This window comes from Gasterosteus aculeatus, chromosome 10 (assembly GCF_964276395.1).
Source record: "Gasterosteus aculeatus chromosome 10, fGasAcu3.hap1.1, whole genome shotgun sequence".
Taxonomy (NCBI): Eukaryota; Metazoa; Chordata; class Actinopteri; order Perciformes; family Gasterosteidae; genus Gasterosteus; species Gasterosteus aculeatus.
The window spans coordinates 10860991-10880599 of NC_135697.1; the positions used below are offsets into that span (position 1 = coordinate 10860991).

At 41.5% G+C, this 19609-nt stretch overlaps 1 protein-coding gene across 1 annotated transcript in view; it reads left to right on the plus strand.

Annotated features, from left to right (window-relative positions):
* gabbr2 (gamma-aminobutyric acid (GABA) B receptor, 2) overlaps nt 1-19609 on the plus strand; it is a 127776-nt gene that overhangs the window by 51140 nt on the left and 57027 nt on the right. Inside the window, exon 3 of the mRNA XM_040188886.2 lies at nt 17211-17381. Coding sequence (XP_040044820.1) covers nt 17211-17381 — 171 coding nt within the window. The remainder of the gene's footprint in view (nt 1-17210; nt 17382-19609) is intronic.

Below are 19609 nucleotides of genomic sequence, written 5' to 3' on the forward strand. Positions count from 1 at the left end.
ATTCACTGAAATGAATCCCCAGACCGGTTCCTGTTTTCTCTGACTTCTCAACAGCATATTTCACAGCTAAAGCTGTTTCATGGCCACTATTCGAAGAGTAATTGAAAATCCATGGCTGATTGACTCGGAGCCTTTAGTAATTAATTTTCCCTCCGTTGCACGGCTCTAAGACCAACACTCACATCTGTGCCGTGTGGTGGTTCTTGTGCCGGGTGGAGGCAGTACTGACAAAGTTTAGGGCAGCTTCCCAGTTAAATGGCTGATGAAAATGAATTGAATACAATGCATTAAAGACATGTGTTTATTTTAATGCGGTACTGGCATCGATATTGGCATCGGAAGCACTCCATTCATATTTTCCTGGCAGCATATTGGTGATCCCTTGACTTTCACTCTTATGCCACAATGACATCGACATCTGTGGTTCTGGGTGAATAGTGTCCATGACTACTGGATGGATTTTTAAAAATTCAATTACCCGTTAGGATGCACTTTTCTTATTGCTCTAGCTTTATCATCTGGTTCAATTTTAAAACATTCCCAATAATAAGAACTTTTGGTTTTCTCTTTTTTTTTTTTTTTTTTACCAAATTCCCTAAAACTCCCCAAATAGATATTGTCATGTTAACCGTATCAATGTGAATATGATAACTTTACCTTTGCACAGCCACATAGAGCAGCTAACTTTGTGTATAAAGTTAATTAATTAAGTAATGTAACAAAAAAAAGATATGATAATAATAATAAACCTATGTGTCATATCATTTACACACCAAATCACATTGACTGATGGGTAGCTCAAGGTGCCTTCTGCTCCACTGCCTCTCCTTATGGCAACTGAACTGTTCATCGAGGGAGGATACAAGTAACAGGCACAATTTAAGGTAATTCATGTGACTGCATTGGCAGTTGTTTAAGTGTGATTCTAGTGAGCCATTAGGTAAATACGCTTTAACCTACAAGTATTCCACATGGCTGCAGAATATTGCAATTTCTTCCAAGTGAAATAAGGAACACTGCTGCTATATGGTCTATAATGACATTGATTAAGAACAGCATGCAAGCCATAAAATCCAGTGAAATGACACACGGGAAACCAAAGTAGAGTTAAAGCAATGACATATGAGACTTCAAACAAAGAAATAGTGTGAGACCTAATAGCTTGTCTCACATTGAAGGACCTTGGAACCTGTGTCTTGGAGATGAGTAGCTGATATCTACCCGGCCTGCCGAGTGTGCGAATGGGCTACATTGGAACCCACATCACGTTTGCAGCAGAGTGCTTCATGGTACTATAATCATGGTCAGCTTATAGAAAGGAGAGAGGCCGGCTGAGGGAGAGCGTGTGGCTGGTGGCTCTACTTAAAGGTAGTCTTATTAAAAATAAAAATAAATGAGAAAATGAATGTATATTTCTTATTATTTCCAGGTTTTGGTCGATGTGTTGTGATGACATGTTGATATGACTATGTCATGGCGTGGGTGTATCTCACCCTAACCCCTAACCCTCCTTTAGGCATTTAAAATCCAATGTTTCTTCATCAAGTGTCAGAAGGTCAGGAAGCTTTCCTTAGCACAGATGCACAGTTCCGTCCTCTATTAAGAAACAGGAAAAAGCAACAATACTTTTATGTGGTTCAAGTAGGGCTGCATCATCATTAAGTGTTTGAAGATCATGATCTCAAACAGACATATATGCAATCTCATTTTAGTTCGATTTCGACTCAATGATTTGGCCTTATTTGCGTATGCATATTGCATCTTTGCTCTTTGCCTACACTCAATCAAATGAGCCCCAAAGCTATCTGTGAGGTCGAGCTGGTTTCCAGAAAAATGTGTGTTTGGTCGCTGTTCCGTGGGAGGCAGACTCAAACCTTAGCCTGTAACTTGCAAGAAGCACTAACATTTCTTTGTTTTTTACCAGGTGTTCTGATATGTTACCTGCATTCATCTCACACAGTTGGACTGTGGTGGTAACCTCGGTAAAACCTTGATTCTTGTTTGATCTACAACCCTAAGGGCAGAACTTGTGTTCATAACCTCAAAAACTGGTACAAAGAACAAATTAGGTTGCGTGTCTTTAAACATATCTTCCCCCTTGTACACTGAAAACTGAGCAGTTCTGTGGTTTTCTCAGCTAAACTAATTTCTTAGGGCTGAAAATGAAACGTTGAATCTAAGCAGTTTAGGTTTGGTTTTGGTTACCGGACACACACCAAAGTCAAATTCCTTGTATGTGTGACATATTATGGCAATAAATGTTTCCTGATTCCTGATTCCTTAGGGTTCCTTCTAACGCAGGAAAAAACCTGAGCAGTAGCTTTTTAGGTTGTGTAAATGTGTGTAGCAGAGGGGAGGTGCTGACTACCCTCCAGCCACGCTCCAGGGAGGTGAATCTGGCTCCCTGACACCCCACTGCCCCCCCCCCCCCTCGCCCGCCCAAGCCTCCATCAGTCACACTAGTCCACGCAGATTGCCAGTTGGCTTGGTTTGGAGGTGGGTGAGTAAGAATAGAGATGAAATTAAGCTGAGAGAGGAAACAAAAAAATGAATATAGTCTCCCAAAAGACCGTCACAGTTGCTGGTAACATAACAAGGATACCTACGCACATGTATCCAAAATCAGAACAATACAGAACAAGAACTATGCGGGTCTTGTCAAAACTATTCCAGCTGCAACTACTCTAGTAGTCCTTCAGCTAAACACGGTGTACTCCACAGCCCATAGAAACATCCCAGTTGGAAAGCCCAAACCTCTGACCCTGTAGCCATAAATCCACCAGGACTTGGCATTCCCCCTATCAGCGTTGGCTCAAACTCTTTTAAAGGGTGGAATTTGAAATGTGGAGAAAAAAAAACTTTTTTCTCCCTTCAAACTTGCCTTTTGCTCAAAGAGGATGCTTGAGAAGAGAGAGAGGGAGAAAGCGTCCATAAACAAAACAATTTGCATGGCAAAGAGGTGTTCTGACAGGCAAGAAGGCAGCAGAGTTGTTGCCCAGAGGACCGGGTGGCTGTTGGGCAGTGAGGAGGAATCTGCTATTCTCTCTTCTCTCCAGGAGGAACCAGCAAGTGGAGCCTCCTGGGGCTCGGTAATGCATTCTGTGAATATCAAATAAAGGTACTAATACGGCAAGAAAGCAGAGAAAGGGCATAAATGAGAGGAAGAAACTATGGGTGCGGAAGAAAGCGGAGTTATGAAAGTATCTGAGTGAGGCTGAATGCACTTTCTCTGCCATGTTCAAATGCATGCATGTTGCCTTCATGGATTTTTTATTTCAGCAAGGCGATAAGTATGATCAACTGATTTCTTCTGTCCAATTCAGAAGCAAGATGAGCGTAGACTGAACAAAGCTTAACCTAATTGTTCTTGGACATTTTTAACATCCCAGATGCATTAAACAATCTTGGGTTGCAATCATTTTTAGTTGAAAACTGAAGTTAAAGAGAGAAGAGAATCTCCAATGCTGTATATTTTGTAGCCAAAATCGCATTTGTACCATTCGAGGGCAGGTGTGATATTGTAAATCCGGCAGCCATGCAAGGCATGCTCTACACTCAGAATAACGAAGCTTTTTCTAGTCATTTTGTGAAGGCCCTGAGGCGTCAGGTGCCATCAGGAGTTCGGTCTCCCCACGTATTGTGAGTTGTTCATTAACTATTACCCCCCAGGTATTTTTTAGGCTGCTATGTGAAGAAAACATGTTTTTCACTGGCATAGTGTATCCGTCCTAATCACAATATTGGGCACTTTCTGAGGAGGATGTTGAGGAAGAGAAAGACGTGGAGAGCAATAATGCAGAAGGTGCTTCCCGGGGGGGTCTGTGACAGGCCAGGATTCAACACAAAGTCAATACTACTGCAGAGGGCCGTCTTAAAGTGTTGGCTCGAGCAGATGGCTGAGGTGCATGCTACAACCGGATCAGTCTCAGTGGCCTGGTGGCCTCAGATCAGATGTTTTATGTGGGCGGACAGCTTGTGACTGTCTGCTTTCCCCCTGTCTGAGGCTATCCATACACACCTCTCCGTTAAAGCCTTATTTCAAAAGGAATTTCATGCATCTAATTATCTACAATAGCTGTTTATTGCATTTAAAAACTATTATGAAGATGTGCGTGATTGAAGTATAGTTCAGCCGACCAATATCAAAAAATGTACCCATGCTGTAATTGCAGGAACATTTTCACAATATTCATATCTGACAAGAAGAGCTGCAAACGTTGAGAAGAAAAGAAAGCTGGTCAGAGTGCAGGACAGCTATAAAGACGATTGCCAACAACTGAGTTGGAATAGATTTACAGTCCGACTCTCTGTGACGGCATTGATCCAGTCTGTTTGAAGAGAGACTGTGTGCCATACTGTGGGTACTGTGGGCAGGTAGATGGCTAGAGAGCAACGCCCTAATAAAGACCACTTACTTTTTTACAGTAAATTGGATGTTCTACAATAAACTCCTAATATGTTTGTTTATTTTAATATCTAGAGAGTGCTTAAGCAATGTAGCCTGACAGATGCTTCATTTTGTTGGAAAGGAGGACACATATGCATATATATTAATTGATCTTGTTCAAATTAGCAGGTTTTATTTGGCAGAAATACAACACTTTACAGTGAATAAAGTAAGCATTTTTTTATTGTAGACAACTGGAGTGGCAAGTGGGGGGGCTGTTGTGCTTCTGTTTATTCGCACAAAGTGGGACTCCTTCCCTCAGAGACGAAGCCCTCTGCATTTCCACTTGAGACGGCAAAGCATGTTATGCAATTGCCGGGTGCAATGAACATAATGCAGCTGCACTTTTGAGATCTCTATTGCATGAAAGGGTCTAATGACTTCATTTACACTAAAATCATTGTCTACATTTGTCTGTGTGTCTCTTACTCACCGTTTAAAACGCAGCCATATTTCCCTCGCCACATTTTTATCTCACTGCCTTCCGAGTGATTTCTGTAGTGCTAAATGCTTAATGATCCATTCAAGAGGAGAGAGGTCTGTGTAGGCCGAGAGAGACTCGGAGACACTGCTTTTCACTACAAAAGCACTACATGGGAACTATTCTAATGCCAGCACATTGATAACTGTTTAATGTGTGCAGGGCAATGCAAAAATATCACTATAGCTTACTATCCCCATATTTTTGAAAAGACTACTACTGAAAAGACTACTAGTTATGCATTTAGAAAAAAAAAAATCCGGTTTCAAACGGATATAAAATGTCCTGTAACGGCAGATGTTGCTATCTTTTGCCATCTAAGCGAAAGCTAGAGCCTCCCTGGACCGTCACGCGATCCGTTGAGACATCGTTGTCTATCTGTGTAGAGCGGCGCTGCGGTACCTGGTCTCTGCTCATTCCTGCTGACACATGAGAAAGACCACTGTGGAAGACAACTTTACCTAAAGCACTTTTTTTAATACAATGTTTTTTGCATATTCATGTATATTGAGAATGGTCAGTGACCGTGGTAAAAAGAATACATCATCTATTTTATTTCCAGACTATCCAGGTAGAAAACACCACGTTCTATTTTTACATTTTCATTAAATTAAATGAAAGATTAGTGCCGTATCCAACAATATATTGTATTGTGATGTGTGTATCGGGACGTGCTTGCCAAAAAACGGCTCTAGTAGTGTGCATCTTTCCCTTTGGATGAAAACCACTGCAGGTGTTGCAATGAAACCATGAAAAGCTGGCGGATATCCAGCCCCCGCCAGCTTTTCAACTCAGGGAGGACTGCTGTCCCTGGCGGACCGAAGCTGTAGGGCTGCACGGCTCATCTCCGGTTCTGGAGAAATAATCTATTAGCAGGAAGCCAGCAAACCCACAAAGGGTCACATGTTGGGAAATGAGGGCCGAGAGAACAGCCACATTTGTAAATGCCATTCTTTTCCCCTGTAGCATATTCAACCACAGCGTGTTTTCTGAACTCTAATGTACATCCTCACATATTGTGCTGTTGAAGGACGTATGGCTTGGATGTTAACAGATTAGAGAGCATGGTGAGTATGTTTGGGGATTTTTAAGAGGCTATTTTCACTAATCACAGAGACGTAAGTGTATTACTATGTGTTAGAGATACCAAGGCATTGTTAGAATATCACAGTAGTTGTTTTTTCCACCACTTCCTGTGCCAATTTCATATTTCCCCCAAAACTCTTGAGAAAAATTCTGTGTATTTGTTTCTGTGGAACGAAAGTGTGTTCCCTGATTACACTGATTCCATGCAGCATATGGGCTGTGATTGTGTGGACCAATACAGAATGTGAAACCGAAAGTATTCAGGGAAAGATCCGACCGACACTCTACATAGGTAAACGACTATGTACACGGACATACAAACAAGTCTGTTGTCTAATAAACATTGTCATTCATCAGTACATCATGTTTTCTAAGTGATGCATTCGTACAGCCGGTTTGTGAGACTCAGCTCAGATCAAGATGATATTTGCTAATGGAATGAATCTATGTTTTGTGTACGTGTGTTAAATGTCACACCACACTAGTGATACATTTGAACTTTTTTTTTTATGTGTGAATGTTCACTCGTCTTCCTTTCTATACAACTAAAAAAATCTTTAGGGTGTTGCGTTCATTATCTTCACACATTTATGTTTGTTAAGTTGTAAATTATGTGAGGGAATTTAATTGAGCTTTTACATTCATATCAGTGCAAAGCATTTTAAGTCCCTCTTGATGTCAGTATATCACAGTTGAATGGTAAAACACTTTCCCAATGATGACACAGTCACTACAGACGTTGTTACCTGTTCATACACACAGGCACCACTGTTCTGCACAAGAACAATACAATAAATTGCCACCCATCATAATAAGTGAGCATTACTTTTCAATTGCTAAGAAACCCTTTACAGTTATTAACCATCTGAAGCTTTATTCACATGTGAATAATGCAAAGGGATTTTCACAGGGGAACCTGGTTTGTAAAAGCATGTTGTGATGCGCCTCTTCATCTCTTGAATGATATCCCCAGGCCATCACTACCCTTGCTGAAAGTAGAGAAGAGATAGCCTGCAAATCAAATTAGCTGTCTAATGGAGAGAGATGAAGAGAGAAGGAAAGATGAGGGAAGGAGGGAGGACAGCGTGAGACAGATGATTCTGCAAGATTACTTCATTGTCTTTTTTTTGTGAATGGATGAAGAGAGAGAGAGAGAGGGAGGGAGGGAAATGAGCTTGGTGGTCTGAGTAATATTGACTTCAATGGAGCTTTTTCAAGGATGTACTGTATAACCAATTACAGTGGCCCGCCTACCGCACGGGACCGTCGCTGGATCATCCGTCCCGGCGGCGATGTCTAACCTCTGTAATGGAATCTTTTGCTTGTCTGATCAAGAAACCGATGCACACATTTTTACATACAAATATTTATATATCTCTTCAATTCACTCAAGAAGTTGCAATCATCAATATTTCTCTATAAATAGTTGTTTTTTTCATCTTTTAGAAAAAAATTGTCATCAAAGTAAAAACAGGTGAGAAATTAGATTGAGAAGATTATAAAAAGAAATATACCAACATTAACACGTGATGTGTGAAATGTTGTTTTCAGTGGTATTACTCTTGAGTGTATGGATGAAAATGGGTTGTGTCAGCGGGTCTTTTATGCATATATGAATGACTGATCAGAAGAATGTGCAGGTTTGGTCAGCGGGAGGAGGGGAAGATAAATAAATAAATATATTTGTAAATGATAATAACTGGAAAAGCGCCCTTAGCAAATAGCACTGCGTTGATGTTTAATCAAATGAATATTATCATACTCCATCTCAGAGGCACGACTGCATGATCTTCCACAAGTGGGTCCCTGGAGCATCTCAGCAGTAGCGAGGGAGGTGCAGTCAAAGTGTGACTGGTTATTTTAGCTGCTAGCGGCCGAGCTGCGCGTGTCTATCTACTCAGCCGTGTGATCACTCGCGGCCCCGGTTAAGAGTTATGAGTGAGGAGTCTGCAATCAATCAACGGCAGTATCAAACAGGCAATAACTTGTGTATTAAGAAAGTGTGAGTCAGTGCGACAGGCCCTTGAACACGCAGCCCTAAATCAACAAACTAAATATTTTGCAGTTTAGTGCGGCAGCATGAGCTATGGGCAGACCCGAAAAATGTACGCGCCACTACTCCTCACACACAGTTGCATTGTTATCCCCAAACACCGTTGTGAGGGGCCGTACTCTTGCCCATGTCAACATCCATGCCAGTCTGGTCAAACAAAGCCCCCCCCCAAGTATTAAATATAATAAAGAATACAAGTAAAATAAAAAGACCATAAAAATGGAAAATTGTGACAGTGACAAAACTAAAAAGAATGCCGGGTTGAATGATTGGACTCAAAATACACAAATTGGGTTTCACAAACTCTCAGAGTAACCTAAATTAAACTCAAATTGGTTCAATCTGCCAACATATGTTGTATCTAATAATACAACAACATTGGCCCAGAAACCAATCAGCCCTTTCACAAACACACAGGCATGTCAATTAAAGGATGGAAAATGAGAGAGAACGGCATCTCATTGTTCATTTACTGCACATCACCTGTTTCCCAATTTCAAAGCATTTAGTTTTATTCTGCCGAGCTTTACCCGTTTATGAGCAATCAGCGTGCGTGCTCCTCTTTTCCCACCTCACATTACTGCCCTTATTGCACTTTGCATGAAAACAAGATGCCGCCGTCCTTGGAGAGCGGTGGGGAAAGATAGAGAATGTACAGGAGAACACAAATGAGACGGAGGCAGCCAGCGTTGTCTATGAAACCATCTGGGTGTTCCCAGCATCATCCTCTTGCTTCGGCGCACAGGTTGTGTTTCTCTCCTCTTCCTCTCTCTCTCTCTCTCTCTCTCTCTCTTCAATGTCGTGTCTGTTCTATGTGCTCATGCTTTATTTATCGTTGCCTCCATTAACAATTTAATTGAAAAGCAGGGGGAAGAGTCAGATCGGAATGTTATTAGATCAAAATGGGGCAGATACAGTCCTGTATGTATGAGCTGTAAAGGGTTGAGAGAGAGAGAGAGAGAGAGAGAGAGAACTAAATGTCTGCCAACTTAAAAGATAGTAATTTGCAAATGCTGGCTGTCTCCAGTGAAGTGTTTGCCCACTCACAACATGAATTGCCTGTGTGTGGGCTTCCCCTGCACTGCCCATACATAACCTATCGTAGAATTAATATTATATTGCGCCTTTTTTTGGGATGTTCTGTCAAATATCTTTGAGCTACAGGCTACAGATATTTTTGTAGGCAATTTTCCTTCAGCTTCTCCCAATTGTATTTGCTCTTGCTAGAAGATGAAACGCCGTTATAAAACAGTGACATCCACTGTGTGTTTGGACATGAAAAATGATAAAGGAAACTTATAAAGGGACTAAGTTATTACGGAGTAAACATTTAGTTCTATGTCTTTATAAGCTTGGTTAACTAAAGGACTGATCTCACTCACTTGTATCTCATAAATTGATCATTGCACAGGTGTAAGTGGGCTGCTTATCTTCTCCTAAATTCCCACATAATTTGACTGTAAGAAACACTTACCCCTCAGGAACCATCTTCCACAGAAAGCCGTGGTCAACTTGATTTTATGATACCAGAAATAGTTTCCAATGACAACTAATTTCACACACAATAAATACACGTCTCAAAATTCAATCTAATTCAGGGAGGCTTCTGAACTATTCTGAAAAGATTGGCACATAACCCACAACCCGACATAAAACCTCATTCTACTCTTTGCTTTTGCACAGATTGAACAATCGAGATGTGACATTTTAATTAGTGGGCTTAAGCTAAACTAAGTTAACAGGCTGCAGACTCTAACTTCATACTGAGACTTCCATGCAGATCAATACTATTTCCATGGACCTTTTCTCTTTTAATCTAACAAAATCAACAAATGCTAAATCTGTGTTAAAGAAACCAAATGTGCAACTGTAAGAGGAATTGAAGGTTTATCAAGGTTGCCACACCTCAGTTCCAAATCCATCAATATCTTAAAGTTCTCTCCACTTTGGACTGTGTTTGTGGTGTGTGTACGTGTGGGAGAAAGACTTCATGGACGTCTTTGTCATCTTATCTATACAAACATATTGTAAAATGCAGGTTTTGGCAAGCGTATCATTTTTACTCTTAATATGAGGACATGAACATTTTTTTGGCACTGTGTTCACTACAACCTGGCCGACTAAGCAGATAAAAATACAAGCTCATTAAATGTTATCCCTTGCCTCCCAAAGGAATCAGTGTATAAAGCAATGGATGGAGGGGGGGGCAATAATAGTCTCTACCGTTCGGTATCTGCTCATTAATAATTCACAGGCAGCCAAGTGATAGCAGCAGGGAGCACAGAGAGATTCCAGGTTGTGGTATCAAATCTCAATTTATAAATAGAATAGTGATGCTTGGCGGCAGAATAGCATCACTCACAGCCCCCCTCCTCCCTCCTCCCTCCTCCCTCCTCCCAGGATTCACAAATTTTCCACACTGAAGGTTTGGCTTATGGGTTGCTACTATGACTAAGAACCCCCCCTAAAAAAGTTATCTTAAAACTGGCAAATATATCCTTCTACGCGTGGTTGATCGTGCTCACCCATGAACGCACCCTGGCAACGGACCTCTCAAGCTGTAGCTTTAGGGGGGGTCACATCCTCTCCTCTCATTTCAAAACCAATTCTGTCGATATCTGCCAACACGCTCCAGCACACTTGGATCGATAAGAAAATGCCTTCCCAGATCCTGTTTTGTGATGCCGATCTCCACTCATCTCATCTCCATCTCAAGGACAGCCTGTGTACATATGGCCAAAGGAGGGACGGCAGAGTCCTACAAGCACACCTCGTGGGAGAGGCGTTGAGAGGGGCGGGGGGGGGGGGTGAAACGCAAGTGACGGCATCTATTGATTAATGTTCCACTGAACTGCCACATCTAACGTTCCAAGCACATGCTGTACGGCGTATAAATGATTTAGTAAGATCAGCTGGAGAGGGTTACCGCTTCCTCCAAGCGTGTCCACGTGTCTCCACGTAGCGAACGTATTAGCCAATGAAATCAAGGGTATTTACATGCAGCGACGTACTGTCTACATGAGACGGATCGAGCTCAGCCACGATTATTTTACAAATTTGTTTGTGTCGGCCAAGTCGAGCGCTGAGGTTGACTTTAGAATCTCGAAGCTTCCTCCACTATGTGATGGAGCTTTAAGTGGTAAGCTTGGGGGGAGAGTGTAATGATTTTAATCTGAGCTCAAACTGCTTTACACAGCTTCTAATGATTAACTAGAGCCTTGACCCTTTCAGCTTGAGCCTGATATCTCGCCTTTTATATTATCAGAATGCTTAGTTATATTGTTATAGATACCTTTAGTTTGGTGGAATCTCATCGGCACGTTCCTCACTTTTTCATGCACATCTTCATCGTTCAACGCTAACACTTGTCTTGGGTGTGTGGACTAAACTGCACAAAGTGGACGATTGTAGAAGAGGCGAGTAAGTGAAACCCCCTGCCTGCAGCAGCGATTCGGCAGCAGCGCGTGGTACGATTCAATGCTCGTGGAGGGTAATCCCGATGTTTTAACACGACTTCAATCACATTGGACTCGTCATCGGACCCATCAAGCCCGACATTTGTCCAGAATGCTGATTCGTAACTAAACAATATCCTGGTTTAGTGAAGCTAACATCTGGGATATGAGGAAGGAATTGATAAAAAAAACCTGGGTTAAAAACCACGTCTAACTGGTCCATATAGGAAGTTGTAACGTCTGCATACTACTGTGGATCTGAAGGCTTCACAATGCAGCTTGAGATCAATAATCAGACAGCACACATTGTACATAATTCCTATTTCACCTTCTTCTTCTTTGCCTCTCTCAGATTCCCAGTTTGTCTGTATCACTCCCCGTCCCCCACCTCCACATACCTGCAATATTAATGTCTTTCTCCATCCTCCATCCTGGTGCTAATGAGTTCTGGATATGGTCGGTGTGGGGTCCAAAGCTTCTCCCTTACTAGGGCCTCTCCAGCTGGGCACACCCACGGCGCACCAAATGCCTCTCTTGAATATTGAATAACTCCCAGGACCACCTCCGTGCTTCCTGATCAACAGCACTGCTATTACCCAGCTTTTACTCCGCAAGGGGTCTCCGGGCTTCGTCGGGACGGATGGGCTTTGAATCCGTTGTTGTCTGTGAAGGTTGAGATATTTGCAGAGGTGGGATGGGTGTTGGGAAATGATTTGGCACTATACCTTGCAATAGTGAAACTTTTACTTTCACTTGTATAACTTGCTGCTACATTTCCTTCAAAGGATGAAATGTGTGTTATTCTGGGATGCATCCAATCCCATGCGACATTCAGGACACTTGACTACAGATGTGTGAAATCCATCACGGACTCCGATTTTCCCTCGAAATCGGGTCTAGTGTCGTGGCAATTCGCAAAATTCATAGAAACTGTCTTTGGGTGATCAATGATTTTGCAAAATGTGTGCGTGTTCCAATTTATTCACAGGAGCGTTACGTCAGGCGCGATTGATGCCTAAATGTTTACTACAGCGCTCCTGCATTACAACAGAAAACTGGAAAAGCTTAGAAGATTTATTGAGACATGAATTATCTGTAAAAAAGTACATTGAATGCGGTCACGTTGGGAAGGAATATTTAAACCAAAGGACGACATCTTGTTTCAAAGTACAGTATTTTCTATTGCATAAATGGTGAATATTAGTTTTTCTTAACCATTTGGAAGAATTGCCGTATAATAAATTCACTTTATCTCTCATTTCTCTACGCGAGGCGGTGTTTCTAGAATACCTTGTTGATGCTGTCAGATAGCACATCCAGTTTCACAAATTGGTCGGTGACATATCACCTTTGGTGTAATTAACATGAAAGGTAGGAGCAAAGCACTGTTAGTGAGCTGATATTTACCTGCTATTCTTTTTTTTCTCCTGCCCCTCCATGACAGCCACTTCATTATTCAAAGGCCAACCACACAATTAGCTCCAGCGGATCCTATCGCGAAGCAGTCCCGCTAGGACCAATCAATGCGATTAGATCTGTCAATGTGATTAGACTCAGTCTTGCATCTTCCTTATTTTCCTTCTTCAAATCACGTGTGCTTTGAAAGGTTGTAAGGCTTGTTGCCTTTAATTTTTGCAATATTGATAACATCCCCGTGCCAAATCAGGCAGGAGATATTAACGAAGACGCAACGTTGCTAATAGGGGTTTTAACAACCAAGTTTTTAGTTGAAACGTTTACGAAGCTCATTTTTACCCCACCAGCTGCATGGCGCCCGTAGATGTCAATGGTTGCCAGTTGGCCGGATCCAGAGTAAAGCATCTCATCCTGGATAAAACCTATTGTAACTTCTATGGTCCCTTGGTTTTTCTTATAGCACCACCATAGCTGTACACTCCTGCTAGATGTGTAATGTCTAGGCAAATATCAGATTGCTTGCCATTAAAGTTAACACCGGAGGAATTATGATCTCCTGCCTACAAATCTAGCAGCCTCATCCCGGCAAATATTGAAATGTGTTGCAATATATAACTTGAAATATTTATTTGCAGAAATCAACAAAAAAAACGAGAAAAGCTAACTACCAGTATAAGCAGAAAAGTGAACCACAGTCATTGGCCACCAAACCGGCTAAATGACCCAATGCCGTCTCCACTTATCGGCATCAGGATGTGCGACAAAAAGCTCTGAATGGGGAGCCTAACCGGTGAAGCAAATGTTGAGCCTGCTCGCTTGACGGCAAACCGTTGCCGTCGCTTTGAAAAGCAGCGACGGCGCGCTTAGAATATCTGAATAGATTGCCGCTGCTCGGGAATCAGAGACTCACCTCGAGTCCTCAGAAAAATGTGCCTCAGCGAGGCCAGACTCACCCTGAGTTATGTGACCGAGAGCCCGAGACCTTGAGGTGAGAATAGAGAGAGCGAGAGAGAAGCTTCCCTGAGCCCTTTGCCACGGTTTTAATTAGTATAGGCAAAGAAAGGCAGCTTCGGGTTGTGGGTATCTGTGACATCTGTGATTAGAGAGTTTGTATCCCTGGGCGGGATCTGTGTGTACGCGCACACTGCATGTGCAAATCTGCCGCTGGTGTGGAGCTCGCCACTAAAGACCATCTAATTTGGGCTGGCCTTCTTTAAAACCCTCTCTTATATATGCCCACAGCTCTCAGTTGTGTGATATCATGGAACTATTTGGGGATTTTCCTTTGAAAAAGGCTGTGCAGAGTTATATAAAGACTGGTCTGTTCTTTAAATAATAGATTTGAGCTTCCTCTCATATTGTCTTAATACACTGTCTTTACAGAAATTGTGCCAAAGCTGATCTGTGGACTTCGGCTCCCATGAGATGTTAGAAGAAAAAAAAGAAATAGTTTTAATGTAGAAAACTTTAGCCCCTCGCATCAGCTGACCTGGATTCAGTGGACAAACCAGATTCATCTTTGTCATTATCCTAGATTTTGACATATTTTACATCTTCTGCTTATTTTTAATTGACCAATTTATCTCAAGTCAATAGTTGGATTCATAAAAATCCTTATTAAATTGTTTACCAAAACCAGTGATTGAGTTCGGCATGAAACATGTACTACTTATAGTGCTCTAATATTACGTTTTCTTGTTTTTGCAGTATATACACAATATAAGCACAGACATTAGGTTTTGTTTGTAATTCTTCAAGTGGTATCAAGTGTTGAAAATGTGATTATTTCAGTTTCAGCGTTTTATACATTAATGTTGCTTATACATCCTGATTGAACAATGTTGGTTGAAATTAATCTGAGGAATAAAACCCTCCTTTTTTTCCTCCAGTTTTATCACTGACATTTCTGTACTTGCCTATAACCAATCAAATGTTTCATGAATAAGGTATTTTCAACAAACTGTAACGGATATGTGCCGCACCTGCACTCCTACACCGTTTTAAATCCAACCAACATGTCTTTCTGTAGTTATCCGGTAGTAAAACCGTGCCTGAAGCAAATAAATCTGCTGCAAAAACAGGCAGGCACGCTTACAACGCTTAAGCAGGGGAAACTGATGAGGATGTGGAGCATCTTCTGACCACATAGTCTCTTCCAACAGCTTCCCTGAGAAGACTGGTGCAATCAATTTGGTTTCAGGAGATCACCGGCTCTTATTGCAGGGCTGAACAAGCATCTCCCAGTGTGGGTGTAGCAAACAGCCTTAGCTAAACGGAGATTAAGGCACCGCCGGAAAGACCCCTTGAAGCCCTCTTAGGAAAGTGGGTGAGTTCGGCTTTAGCAGTGGTAGCCAGATAAAGGCCTTTCTTCCTGCTTAATTGATGGCTGTAATCCATGTGTTGTTTTAAAAGCCTGTCTCGTGGAAGTGTGAAGACAAACCCCTGTGGCTTTGCGCAAAAAGTGGAATTAGAGGACCAAACCGAGGGTTTCCCATTGATTGGGTGAAGCCTTGTAGTTTTGGGAAAAGAGGTTGTTGAGGTGTCAAAAAAACAGACCATTTATTTGTTTCCTTTCTCCCGCCCCTACGGCAACAGTATCAAGACAAACGAAAACGTTTCTGCCCGAATACATGCAAATCCTATTCAACCGTACAATCACAGCTGTCGTGTTATCTCACACCACACATGTGCTGGGACTGTCACTCATGCTTCCTGCAAACGTTTGACTTTTGAATGCCCTTTGATAAGTTCTCAAATACCTGTCGTTCCATGTCAGTTACTGCCTCTTCGACCACGCACGGTACATTTTCAGTGGTAATCAGGTTTCGACAAGCGCACAATTACACCAGCAGCACTGTGATTTATGTGCAGAGAGGGGTAGAGGCTTCCCTGAAGTTAGGAGGTGCTTGAACCCCTCAAGGCTTTAGCACACGTTAAGGAAATCGACTGTTGTACCTCTTGCTCCCAGAATTCTAATATCCTAGTGTGGATCGCAATCATGAATCATACGTTCCATTTAATCTCCACAAAGTATGTAATTAACCTCGCACCGATTAGAATTGCTCTCTTTTATATTACCAAAGATAGGATGTGGAAAATAGAGCACGGTGTCTTTTTTATATCAGGCCTGTTCCTTTTTCTGAGAGTTCTACACAATACTGTGATGCTGCCAGTAACTGTTATTTATGAAGCAATTCAATCTGAATATAGTATAAATAATAAAGGGACAGGTCTTTGTCTAGTCTGGCCTGCGCAGGTTGTTTTTACTGATTTTATATTTACTGCAAAAAATGAATTACAGCTGTTTTCGCCTCTTGAGGAAATGAATGACATATTGTTCAATAGGTGAGAGTGAGAGAGATCAAAACTTGATCTGCATGGAAATGACGTATAAATAGGTGTAGACAAGGACCGGTGTGGCTGTGCGTGGTGATGCTGTCACAAGCACATTTTGTTTATTTGTAGAATAACACCGGTTCAAGGCATTCTCATCTTTTTTCTTCATCTTTTTTGCGCCGTATTAATTGCTTGATGAATATTAATTTGACCAGTATCGGCTTTAGTTTCAACTAAATTGCATCCAGTGAGGGTTTATGCTTGCTGTTTCATACTCAGTGTGTTGATGTTTTTGAGAAATACTTTCAAAGGGTTCCTTTCAAAGTTCTATCCACTCTCGCATTATAATTCATGCACGCGAAATGCGCTGAGGTTGCATTGTTTACAAATGAAAATGAGTTGTGTGTAAAAAAAAAAAAGCCATCAGCGTTGGAAGTTCAGCACAACTTAATCTTAAATCTGTGTCTGCGCGCGCGTGTGTGTGTGTGTGTGTGTGTGGGAAAGGGATCTGATTGAAGCTGCTTTTTTTTTCTAGAACACAGACCAAAGCTAAATCACATATGAGCTGCTTTTTTTTCACAATCTAAAATATATTGAAACAAACAAACAGGTATTCACACACAGGCACATTGTAAAACCAATTTAAAAGGTCATGCAAACCTGAGGACATCAATTCCACCCAATATTTACAGATCTGTTTACAGTTACACTTTGAAGAAGCTAGTTCGCTGACATTTAAAGTAATGAAAAAGTGTTTATTACAGCCGCCCCGCGATGGTTTAATCCCTGCCATGACACTAACCAAAGCAGGGGGGCACTTGAGAAGTACTCCTGGAATACAGTTCAAGGGACCTGGCGGGTTTGTTGTTGGGATCACTCGTATAACTTAGACAGACACAGGTTTTAACCAAGGTTTTCTTTATTTTGTCATTGCAGCTGTCCTTTGCAGCAACAACCCCAGTTCTGGCAGATAAGAAAAAGTTCCCCAACTTCTTCCGCACCGTCCCATCAGACAACGCCGTGAACCCAGCGGTAGTGAAGTTTCTCAACTTCTACGACTGGAGCCGCGTGGGGACGCTCACACAGGATGTGCAGAGGTTCTCTGAGGTCAGTGTTCTTCCTTTTAAGAAACTGCATTTTGATAACGTAAACATTTTCATGAGGTGCCACGGAAACCTGCTATAATATGGTGAGCGTGCTCGGGTGATGAGAGACACTTTTGATGTATTGCGTAAGTGTGGTCAGTTTTTAGATTCCTCACCAGCTGAAAGGTCTGCAGCCTCAGGTTTCTGAACATAAGGAAATAAGGTGCAACTGTATCAGTAGTTTAATTATTACATTTTGAGGTTTTCTGTCATTGTGGGTGATGGAAAAATAATCTATCTGGGTAATTCCTTTCAGTGAAATAATATATTGTTCAAAAAGACCAAAAATGCTGTAATTGCATGCATTTAATCGATGTTACGATAGGATTTGTAATCTAAGCATACTTTGGCCCACTCTTTCTGAATAAAAATAGCGAGCAGCACTAGTTCCAACGGTTGCTAAATCAAGCTTTCAAATTTGTAAGTCACCAAAACTGAGAGCCTGAGGCCTCCAGTCCTCCAAAACTATCATTGCTAAATTTAAGGACCTGCATGGCTTTTGTTAGTACTCACGGGTGTCCAGCTGGAAGACTTTGGTGATGCACAAAGAGTTTCGTGCAGGAAGCGTTGTGTGAAATGTCGGTAGCTCATCCAATTACTTCATTCTGGTGAATTCAAACAATTGGATGATCCTTTTTCATGTCCTACAACAGCAACAAAAGCTTTTGGTTTATTCATTTGGTGTGGGACAGTAATGAAAATGACGTAACCGGGATTAAGATTGTCATTAACTACAAGGATCATGTCTTGCAGGAACCGCAAAGATAAATGAACGAATTTAACAAATAAAGAAAAGGCAATTATGGAAGTAGTACAGTTTACGTGAGGGATTGTTGCACAGTACTAGTGGGCTAAATCATAGGAGGGGATGAGTGAACTGTATCACTTTCTCGCTTCATATTTCTTGATTGTGAGTAAATTCTGTGTTCATAAAATTGTAAAACCCCACACTGGCCAGCAGCCATGCAAATATCTAACGGTGCGTTCTTCAGCAATAACACAGCAGTAAAAAATATTTTTTATCAAAACATATAGACAATATGGGAGCAGATGTTGTACATTGTATATTTTGTAATAGAAATAAATGTGTACCTGATTTTGCTCGTTGATTCATTCATCAAATTCCATCTGTGAGTAATTTAATGTCCCCCTCCTGTTGAATAGACAGAAAGGATCCCTTAGTTACTGTACCTTTCTGAGGAGTATTCTGTGGAAACTTCTTCGTGCCACTGTTCGATCTGAGGTCAATTTAAAAAATAGCAGAAATATTTTTAAGTTGTGAGAATCCATATTTCAGCTCAAGATTTTAGAGAACACATTTACACTCAAAGAAAAGGTCCTTTAATCTATCATACGGCCTTTTGCATTGAAATGGATAGTAAATAAGTAAGACAAACATGTTTGTGGTTGAACATTAGCGAAACATTGACATTGGTAGTGTGGCACACTACTAAACATTTCACTTAATTAAATCTCAGTTGTTGAAAGCATGAATATGAGAAACACATTGGGAGCTCCTGCCACAAGGCCTCGGTTGAAAACAATCTGCTCAGCAACTGGAGGGCTGGGTCGGGGGGGGTCGGGGGGGGGCGGGGGGCGTGTATAAGAAGTCTCACTGAGAGCCCAAATCCCTTTATCGCTCCCCTCCTGAAACGCGCCGAGGGGCTTAGGACTGGAGGGAGACGGGCGACCCGATTCAATCAACCTGCCACAAGATTGGCCTCTAATCCTGATTTACAAATATGCAAGCATCGCTCCCGTACTTCAGGACTCGTACAATCCTCTGTCAAGTTTAGAGCGCGTCACTTTTTGGTGCATTCGGGAATCATTGTGGGATTTAAATAGACAACTGGTTGTTCCAAAATGCTCAATGTTGTTCTGATACTAACAAATTTAAAATAATAATGACAATAGAATGCATTATGATCTGGTAGCCTTCTTCTACAGATTGCATAGTTCCATTAAAAAATTATTGTGTTTTTTTCAATTTGATATATTCTCCACAAATGTGTCTAGTGTGGCTCTACGGGTTGTGCTACATTTTGCGCCTTGTTGCGTAAAATGTACAATGTGTGTTTTGTGGCAAATTATTACTCAAACTTGAAATGATTCTGACTAAAAATAAACTACTAAGAGGGAGAAGAAAGATGAATCAGATGTGCTGTTAAGGATGGAGAATAGGTTAATGTT